This window comes from Arachis ipaensis, chromosome B6, assembly GCF_059453495.1.
Source record: "Arachis ipaensis isolate K30076 ecotype BB chromosome B6, ASM5945349v1, whole genome shotgun sequence".
In the NCBI taxonomy this organism is placed as follows: domain Eukaryota; kingdom Viridiplantae; phylum Streptophyta; class Magnoliopsida; order Fabales; family Fabaceae; genus Arachis; species Arachis ipaensis.
The window spans coordinates 7,353,299-7,363,840 of NC_142441.1; the positions used below are offsets into that span (position 1 = coordinate 7,353,299).

At 30.2% G+C, this 10,542-nt stretch overlaps 2 protein-coding genes across 2 annotated transcripts; one reads left to right on the plus strand and one right to left on the minus strand.

Moving 5' to 3' along the window:
• The first annotated feature begins 1,740 nt into the window (after positions 1-1,740).
• LOC107645583 (rho GTPase-activating protein 2) lies at positions 1,741-4,507 on the plus strand. Its single transcript, XM_016349633.3, has 4 exons — positions 1,741-2,278; positions 2,648-2,768; positions 2,873-3,223; positions 3,522-4,507. Exons 1-4 carry the CDS (start codon positions 1,968-1,970, stop codon positions 4,149-4,151), a joined length of 1,413 nt encoding a protein of 470 aa, XP_016205119.1. The 5' UTR covers positions 1,741-1,967; the 3' UTR covers positions 4,152-4,507.
• A 295-nt stretch (positions 4,508-4,802) lies between these two features.
• LOC110263131 (uncharacterized) lies at positions 4,803-6,034 on the minus strand. The gene has a single exon (XM_088491677.1). The coding sequence runs from the start codon at positions 5,844-5,846 to the stop codon at positions 5,421-5,423; it is 426 nt and encodes a 141-aa protein (XP_088347803.1). The 5' UTR covers positions 5,847-6,034; the 3' UTR covers positions 4,803-5,420.
• Between the last annotated feature and the right edge of the window lie 4,508 nt (positions 6,035-10,542).

Sequence of the window (10,542 nt, forward strand, 5' to 3'; positions counted from 1 at the left end):
TATGTTTATAGAATGTGATTGATTGGAAATTGGTAATTGTCATTACTCATTACACAACATTATCGAACAAAGTACATTTGCTTAATGATTGTTTGAATGTGTTTATCGGTAATGAGTACGCATACAAAAATTCGTTTAAGCGCTCAATGAATTTTGCATTCAAAGAAAACGAGTTTGTAGATTTGGTACTGAGTTTTGTAAGCCAAGTTCGAGTTCAATGGCCTTAATTTTCACACATTGATGTCATGTGAGCTCATAATAAATAGCAAATACAAACTTCACGTTTTTACAAATAAAACCTTTAATATGCCTAGATTGCCTACACTCTCCTATTTTATCGAGTCTTCTTGTGTTACATTTTCTTACTACAGTAATACTTAATTTAATAAAAAAATATTTTTAATAATTTTACCCAATAAGCTGTAGTTAAATAAAAAATATTCCATCAATACTAAAAATTAGCTACTAAATTTATTACTATCTATTTATCTATATCTATTACATATTGTTTCACATATTCTTTTAATAAAAAAATTAGTTAACATAATAATCAAATACTTTACAATAGAATAATAAAAATTATCATTATAGAATAATCAAACTTTTTTATTGTTGTATAATTAATTTTATTATATAAATATTAAATATGAATTTGTATACGATAATTAATTTTGAGGTTATGAGTAAGATTTAGAAATTTTATTAATTGTATAGTTGTAGTTAAATTATCTTGTTAGTAATAATTTTGAGGCTGTGAGTAAGATTTAGGATTTTTATTAATTGATATTGGTTCACTATCAGGCACACAAATATTTAATAATAATAATAATAAGTGTGGTGCAAGTGGTTGAGGTCTCTGAGTAGAGAATGGATAATTTTGAGAATCATTAAAAAATTATTTGAGAGTTGGTATGGCATGCATAGTAGGCAATAAGGACAGAAGTTGTAGATGACAGCGTTTTTTGCTGTAATTTGGAACATCTGGTTAGAACGTAATACTCGAATATTTAACAATAAAAAAACAAATATTCAGATAATTCACACAAGAATAGTGTTGAGCTACACAGAATGGCGTGGTGGTGATCCTATGGGAGGCTGATGACATGCTAGAGATGGCAGGGAATGGGTTTTGTTAGTAGGTCTTTATGTTTATTTTATTTGTTTGCTCCACTTTAATGTGTTGAGCTTTCTTTATTTCAAAAAAAAAAATAATAATAATAGTAATGTGAGATTAGTTAAAATGATAAGTATATCTGGTTCCAATTAAAGAATTAGTATGTCATATCACTATATTATTATTTTTTTCAGTAATAATTTACACTCATATTTATAAATATTTTACACGTAAAAAATATATAATTTATACTTATATTTATCAAAATTTTATATACATAAATCGATACATTTTGTATTTATATTTTTTAAAATTTATATATATAAATTAATAAAATTTATTTATTAAAAATAATTTAATATTTAGATTGACCAAAATTACTAAAAATTATTAACCGAACAAATTTGTCCGAAAGAACCCTTAAAATCTTACAAATAACATTCTTTCATAAATTGTATATAATTAAAAATATTTAAAAAATAAATAAAAAATCATAAATGAAAACATGATGTTCCAATTACAGAGAGTAGAATTAATAGGAGGAGAAAATGTTTGTGGTGTTGAATGTGGAGTGGCAAAGAGGGGTAATTATGAGCCAAAAAGGAGGGGTAAAGAGAGAGAGGACTGTAGATAAAGCAAAATTTGAAACGAGTGGCCGTTGAAGTACAAAAAGAGAGAGAGCGAGCCTTCAAAAGAAGATGAATGCAACAAACACAAAACCCCACACTCACACTAACACAAACACAAACAAACGAAACAAGTAACAAGCCTCATCCTCAAATTTAAAACCTCTCTTGTCTCCATCTTCATTCCTGCACATTATACACACAGATACAGAGACAAGATAAGAAGAATGACAGGGGCAGTGATGGTGAGCAAGGGCGCTGGATGCGGTGGTGGTAGGAGAGCGTCGGAGCAAGACGACGACGAACAGAACCAGCTGTCTCCGGTGGCGGTTCTGTTGGCGGCGCTTAGGAAATCAATGGTGGCTTGCAGTGTAGACAGTCCCAAAGATGTGATATCGAATACCGTTCATCAAATGGAGATTGGATGGCCCACAAACGTTAAGCACGTTAGTCATGTCACCTTCGATCGCTTCAATGGCTTCCTTGGTCTCCCCGTTGAGTTAGAGGTTCATGTTCCCGCTCCTGTTCCCAGTGCTAGGTACTTCGTTTAACATTTTTCGTACAATCCATGCTTTCATTGAAACTAGTCAAGTTTATTGGGGTTGACTTCAGATATGTGATAGAAGAACGTTAGATGGGAGAAAAGTAAAGGAAAGAAAGAAGATTCTCAGATTCATAACTAAAAGTTAGATGGAATGTTTTATGAAAGCTAAAAAAAAAAAAAGAAAGAAAATTAGGGTTTACCTTTATTTGCTTAAAAAGCATCCCTAACGGTAACGAAAACATAGGATTGAAAAGTTCTCATGCTTATTTTTACCCCCTTTTAGAATATTTAATTCATGGATACTTTTTTACATTTTGTAATTCTGTTATTCTAATCTGATTTTTCCATCACCAATACTTGCAGTGTTAGTGTTTTTGGTGTCTCAGCTGAATCAATGCAATGTTCTTATGATTCAAAAGGAAACAGTGTCCCAACTATTCTCTTGCTAATGCAGGAGCGACTATACTCACAGGAAGGCCTAAAGGTACATAATTCATGACATTGTAACACTAATTTCTTGTGAGAATCAGTATTAGAATATGAGACTAATTGTTTTCCCTTTGTTTTGGTTCTTCTTCGAATTCTCAGGCTGAAGGTATATTTAGGATAAACCCGGAAAACGGCGAAGAGGAGCTATTAAGGGACCAGCTGAATAGAGGCATTGTGCCGGAAGACATTGATGTTCATTGCTTGGCAGGGCTAATTAAAGCTTGGTTCCGAGAACTTCCTTCGGGGGTGCTCGATGGACTTTCCCCTGAGCAAGTTCTTCAGTGCAATACAGAAGAAGATGCTGTTGAGCTTGTGAAGCAGCTAAAGCCAACTGAATCAGCCTTGCTCAACTGGGCCATTGATCTCATGGCTGATGTTGTTGTAGAAGAGGAGTATAACAAAATGGATGCTAGAAATATAGCTATGGTTTTTGCTCCAAACATGACTCAGGTATGAAGCCTTATTAATTGTTAGCTTTTTCTTGTTGTACTTACTTGATATGGTATCCTTATGTTTTGAGGAAATGATATGTAAAATTTTGTAGCAATGGATTAATTGGTCATGTTTACCTTCTTTTAGACAAGAATTTGCAATTTGCAATATTTATTACCAAACAAACTACAGTTAAAATAGTTGCCATTTCTGTATAGCATGCTGTTACAACTTGGTTCTATAGCTTTATTACAATAATGCACAGTACTATACCGTATGACTTTAATTTGTGTCGTTATTTTGTCTCTTGGAACAGATGTCTGATCCATTAACTGCTCTGATGCATGCGGTCCAAGTGATGAATTTACTAAAGACCCTGATATTGAAGACACTTAGAGAACGCGAAGAAACAGCAACAGATGGTTATTCTCCCATGTCATTTCGCTCATCAGATTGCCAATCTGAGGATGAATATGACAGTCAGCAACTAACAGATACCAGCGGGGAATTGCGGGGAACAAAGTTAGATTATGACGATCATGATGATGATGCTAACTGCAGCCATAGCAGTGAAGGGGAAGAAAGGGAGGTCCAGTCTCTAAGCGAGATAGAGCATTGCTTCTTGAAGTGTTTGAATGAAAACACAGAAGAAGGATGCTCAGAACAAGAACCTCCTCCTGAAGGATCTTTGCTAGAAGAATTCTGTAGCCCCAAAAGTTGCTCTGGCTATAACAAGCAATCTGCTGTATCATTAACTAATATCAAACCTGGGAATTCGTGCTCAAGTCCCTCTTATGGAGACGATTCGAGTTCACCACTGACTGCGGAGGGGTCGAATGTCAACACAAGTAGCCCATCAACAGGAAGTACAGACACCAGTCATGTGGAGATAATAGATAAATTTGCAATATCTGAATCGTTGGGGCCACTGTTTTCATCTAGTTAAGAACCTTAGTGTCCTTTTTTAGCAGTGTGTTACTAGTAACTTGTATCAGATTGTCTCAACAAGCAGGGGTTGCTTGTGTAAAATAGTTGATAGATGGAACATGATTTGTTTGTTTGTTGTGGATTTTGTTAGGAGGTTATGTTCAGCTTAGGGCTGAATTTGATCTCTTAGTTCTTCTGTATGTTATAGTACTGAACAATTTCTAGAGGAGGGGGAAAAGAAAGGGGGGGGGGGGGGTTGTTATGCATTAGAATTCTTAGGGAACTACCAAGTTTGATTTAACCTGAAAAATGCTGTGTATGATGTGTATTATGTTCAAATTCAATATATTCCAGATTATATCTTTAGTTTAATAACTCCAAATCTCCATGTCCTTGCAAGATCTTGAATTTACCCTTTAACAATACTAACAATTTAATATAACTGTAGTATTACCATATTAGCAATTATTATATGGTAATTATTATTATTATTATTAAATTACTGAATTCTACGTCTTATTATCAGAAAACAGAAATTCAACTAATTTTAATTCAATCTGATTGAAATCCAATAATAAAGATTAGAATTTTCTGATAAAATATCTTTTCCTTTGACAAATTCACAATTAAGTATATGGTACTATGTGAGTTGAAAAGTGATTAATTTTAATTATATAAACATCACATCTTATATTCAAAGTTTCAACTATACAAGTAGTATACATGTCCAGAAACTCACCAAGAACCGAGGATTTTTAATGAGTGGGACCAAATGAAACCTATACTTTCCAGCTATTATGGCTGCTGGGCCATATGTCTTCCCTGGCTAACTTTCCCAACACCCAACTTTCCTAAATCTCACAGCCATGGAAAAACGTGATCATCTGAATTTCAACACATCTCAAACAAATGTTACTATTACAACTATAGTTACATAGCTTGAGGAATAACCATGTCACATCTTCCCTTCAAAATCAATCAAATAGTGTTATAAAGAAAAGAAGGGAGAATGATGATGCAGTCTACTACATTCAATTATAGGACTAAGTGCAGAACTTATTGAATCTTTGAAAGAGTGAAAATCATAAACTTTTTTGTGTAGTGTGTACAATTCTGTTCAAGTATGCATACAATTAAAGTGGACCCCCCAAACCCAATATTTTCAAGAATAAAGTTAAAAAAAGAATAAATGTTTCTGGTGAAGCAAATCCTCAATTGGGATACTGAGAAACCAGAAAAGAAGCAGTGATCTTAGAAAAATAAATGCTCACTAACAAACACAAATTGATCAAGAAGCTAAACAAGCTTCCCAGAACTGCCTGCTCTTCTCCACCTCATCTGCTGGCTCAAGACATGAATCATCAGAGACACATGACTTATAATGTTCTTGCATCATCCCAAAATCTTCATCACAACATGAATTTCCACAAAAGTCACCTTTTTTCTTTACCCCATCTTGATCATCATCAGCAGAAGAAGCAGCATTCAAACACCCTTTTAGCTTCTCAGAAGGGTTCTCAAATTCATCATCATAGCTGCAAGATTGAGCATCATCAACATCTGCAATATTGTGAATTCCATATTCATAAGCATGTTGTTGTTCAACCATGCTGGGATTGATGAAATCAGCTTCAGAGTCACCACTGGCCTCAAGAAGCATGTAGCCATCAGAAACATTATTAATATTATTATTACAAGTGCCCTTCAAATCCATTGCAAAGGTTTGAGTTAGATACCTTGGAATCTGCTAAAGCAAACTTGGGGTGTGTCTTTGTTTTTGTGACAATGATGGGGCAAGCTTTTCTTTCTTTCTTTCATTCATTCCTTCGAAGCCTTTTTGGCTATTCTTAAGGTTCAGATTATGGGAATCAGTGTGGTCACTATTAAAATGGAGAAGAAAAGAAGGGAATGGCCTCAAAGTTGGTCAGTGTCTTCTAGAGGGGTGTGTGTATATGTAGCAACCAACATATTATACAAATGTGTTCATATATACTCTTCTAGAAGAAACCGTACACCATGACATAACTTTAATAACTTTATCATTTTTTTAATAATTAATATTTTAATATTCAATGTCTTTGATATATTAATTCAACACTAATAATCCAAAATTAGGTCGTACTTTTTTTTAATTCATATAAAAATACATATAATTACCCATCAAATTAGGCCTCACATTACATCATAATTGTGTTTTCACAAAATACAAGATTAGTTAGATTACTTAAATTATGACAGATATATTTCTTTTGGTAATTCTTTTAGTTAGATTCCATAAAATTTAATATCAGAATTTTATCTATATTATCCAAATTGTTTTTAACACTAAATTACTGCTGGTGGCTTGACAGCCATATCTTTGTCATTTGGATGGAAATGATCATAAAATAAAAGTGTTTTTATTTTTATTATTATTATTATTTTTTTCCTTCTTTCTTTTTCGTCGGTACAAACACGGTACAATACAATATATATCTTAATCTGCTATGATTGAACTTAAATCTATTTGCTTCCATGTGTCAAAGTTGATGGTTCTCAAATATCAAGTCAAGTTAGATGGAGCATGACTCTTACCAAACCACTTACGTTTTTTTTTTTTTTTTTTTTTTCATATTTTATATTTTGTTTTATTTTTTTTTTTACTTTTCAACGTAGGAGCTGCCGAAGAAGCACGAGAGTTTTGAAGGTAGCCCGTCTTTCAAGTGAACTAATTAAATCTTAAATAATCTGTCTAAGACTTATTCAATAGTGCTTTCATGTGCTATATTTATTTATATTTTTTTATGATGATTATATATTTATTTATATGTCTTTATAATTAAGAGCCTTTTTAAAAAAATATATATTATTTTCCTAAAAATGAATATCGATATTCTTTTTTAAAGTACAACTCATAATTGTAATCAATAAACTTTGGTTAGCCATTTAATATATAATATAATTTGAGAATAAAGACATAATGAGGCTCGTGATTAGCTAATAAAAGAATCACTCATATCAAAAAGGACCATTGATCATAAAACTTCATTAGCTCAAGGTGAAGCACCAATAATCATTATCTTAAGCCTAATACCCATTTGGATTAATGCTCAATTGATAATTTCCACTAGGCTTTTTACAATAGTATATATCTATATTTTTTCCCAAAAAAATTGTATAATATTAGTCACAATATTATATATTTTCTATTCGTATATAAAATGATTTGAACAAAATTGTATAGAGATGAGTTAGGAGATACGAAGTTAATTATTATTGATTATCTTAATTTAAAACGGTAGTTTTTAATATTAGAAACATACTTCTAAAGACTCGAATACTCAAGCTAACATACTTTATAAGAGATATTAAGTTAAAAATCATAATTAAATGCACGTATTAAACATAAGGTGTACGAGAGTTGAGACGGTGATATATATTTGCCGAAGAGAATAGATAGTTATTAAGCTTAGATAGAAATTTTAAAACATTCTCCAATACTAATTTTCATTAAGTGAATTCCTAAGTTGGAACTTTGGCTAATATTAGTGTCATGATATAGGGAATTCCGTGTAGGACAATAGGCATGTAAAATACATATATTACGGGTTGCTATAGCCTGCAAGAAAACATATAAGGGCAGCCACTTTAAAAGAAGAAGAAACTGCTCAAATTTGGTCTATGTTATGGAAGAGAATGTTTCAAAGAGTTGGAAAAAAAAAGAGGGGGGGGGGGGGGGGGAATTGGGACTAATAAAACTATCACGAGAAAGACAATGGTAGCGGCTACCATTTACGCAAGTAATCCACAACTACAAGCATAAGAGACGCGACCATGTGATTCACGGTAAATAGTTAGACTTAAAAAATTAATGGCAAGTGTGAAGTGGCTCTTGAAAGGATCAAACTTGCGCGGATATGTTTTACCAAAAGGCACTAGCAGGATATTTATGAAATATAATTACTTTGATTTAATTAAGTGTATATTAGGGGTGCTCGCGGATCGGATCGGATCGAATATGGCCGAAAATTCGATCCGATCCGCACAATTTCTATCGGATCGGATCGGATATGATATCCGCACTTTTTAGTGTCTGATCCGATCCGCACATTTGCGGATCGGATATCGGATATATCCGCATAATTAAATCTTCTCTTTTTAACCATATTTCTATATAAAAGAATTCGATAAAAATATTTTTTTCATACTTTTAAACTTATTTATTCCTAAAATATTTTTAATCAAACTCTCTCTAAATAACAAAAATAAAATAATACAATATATGAATAATAATTACTAACTAAAACATACAAACAAATAAATATAATACCAAACATATATATTTATTTTTTTTTTTAATTATTATAGTGCGGATCTGCAGATCCGCGGATCAGATACGCAAATGTAGAGCAGATATCCGCGATCCGATCCGCAAAAGATGCGGATCGGATGCAAATAATTACCGCAGATTTGCGGATACGATCCAATCCATGGACACCCTTAGTATATATCATAATATCTCTGCCAATATTTTTTTTTTCTTTTGTTTTATAACAACAGATAAAAATTGTGAATTTTATTTTGATTCTTTATCCACCTCCCACACCTAATTAAGTTAGTCCTTTTGTTTGCCTTAACAAAGAAGGAAAAATAATCATACTCCTCTGTCCTCAGAAAATAATAATAATAATAATAATAATAATAATAATAATAATAATAATAATAATAATAACCGTAGATCATTAAGTTTGAAACATGGGATGTACCCATTAAATACAATGATAAAAGAAATAAAATAATAATCAAACGAAGAAATGGGACCACTTTTGGTGGGTGGCCACTCTATTCTCAGAAAGAAAATAGAAAAGAAAAAAAATATATAATAAGAATTAAAAAAAAAGGTTTTAAATAAATTATAGATTAAAAACTTTGTTTTGCAAAGAATTTTTATTCTCGACAAATCTTAAAAACTTTCGAAAAATAAATTGATCTCTCGATTATTTTAAAGAGAAACTAATTTATCTTATAATATTATTTTAAGATATTATAATAAAATTTTTTAAAAATTTATTTATTCCATACATATTTTAAAAATTTGATGAAAACAAGAGTAATTAATTTGTCTAACAAAAATAATATTAAAAATTTATTAAAAATAAAATATTCAATTTTAAATTTATCCAGTACCAATTTTAAATATTTAGGTCCAATTTAGATAAATACTTTAATTAAGTTATTTTTAAAAAAATAGTTTAAATAATAAATATTTATATTAAAAATAATTTATAAATAAATTATTTTGTATTTAAATTTTTAATTTTAAAAATATTTATTTTAAGAAAAAAATGACAAAAAAAATTTATTTAAAAAAAGTCATTTTTCTTAAGTTTTTTATAAATACTAAAATAATTTTTTAAAAAATTATAATTTAATTTTAAAAATTATACCAGACATTAATATTATATTTTTTTATAAATTAAAAATTAAAAAAATAAGTTATAACACCTTGCTGATATAATAATAAGCAAGATTGACTTTTGTGGTGGGCACATGGTAGGAATCACATATCTATCTGTTATGATGCTTGTGGGCAATTGTTATTGCCATCAGCTTAACCCAAGATCCCAAAAACAAGTTGCTGACAATCATGATTAATGGTTTCCAAGGATGATTACTTATAATTATTGATTGTATTCTATAGCAGCCAAGAAATTACTAGCTTAAACATCAATTTTGGTATATATAAATTGATTTGTACACTAAAAACATTATAAAATTCCTTGGTGGGTGGGATGGCCTGATAGTTTTTTCCCCGTATTTAGTAAGGCATGCATATATAATACAAAAAACAGAAAATATCCGTTCCAAAAGAATTTTTAATTTAATATTTTATTTCTAAATAAATTTTAATTTTTTTTAAAAGTTTTTGAGAATTATTCTTATTAAACAGAATAATTTTTTTGTCATTTTAAAAAATAATTAATTTATTTGATAATAATATTTTTTAGTGACTCAATTATCTTATAATAATATTTATTAGGAACTTATTTGTACCATAAACATATTGAAAATTTGATTAAAAATGATAAAAAGAGACTAATTTATTTGACAAAGAGTAATTCTCAAATATTTTTATAATAATAAAAAATTGTTTAAAAGTAAAGTCATTACAGATTAAATTAAGTGTTTATTCTATATAATATATATTGGTCTAGTCCATGGGAATTATGAATTGGACGAAATATTTTTATATAGGATTGGAGAAATGGTCAATTTTGATTTAATCAACTAATTAATTAGCTGAATAAGTCAATAAGGTCATAGTTTCGAATTGCTGGGTGGAGAAAAGAAAAACTGAAAACCAATACCGAAGGTTTTAGCAAATAGAGTCCACTTTTTTCCTCTTATTTTTGGATAATTAAAAGTGAATT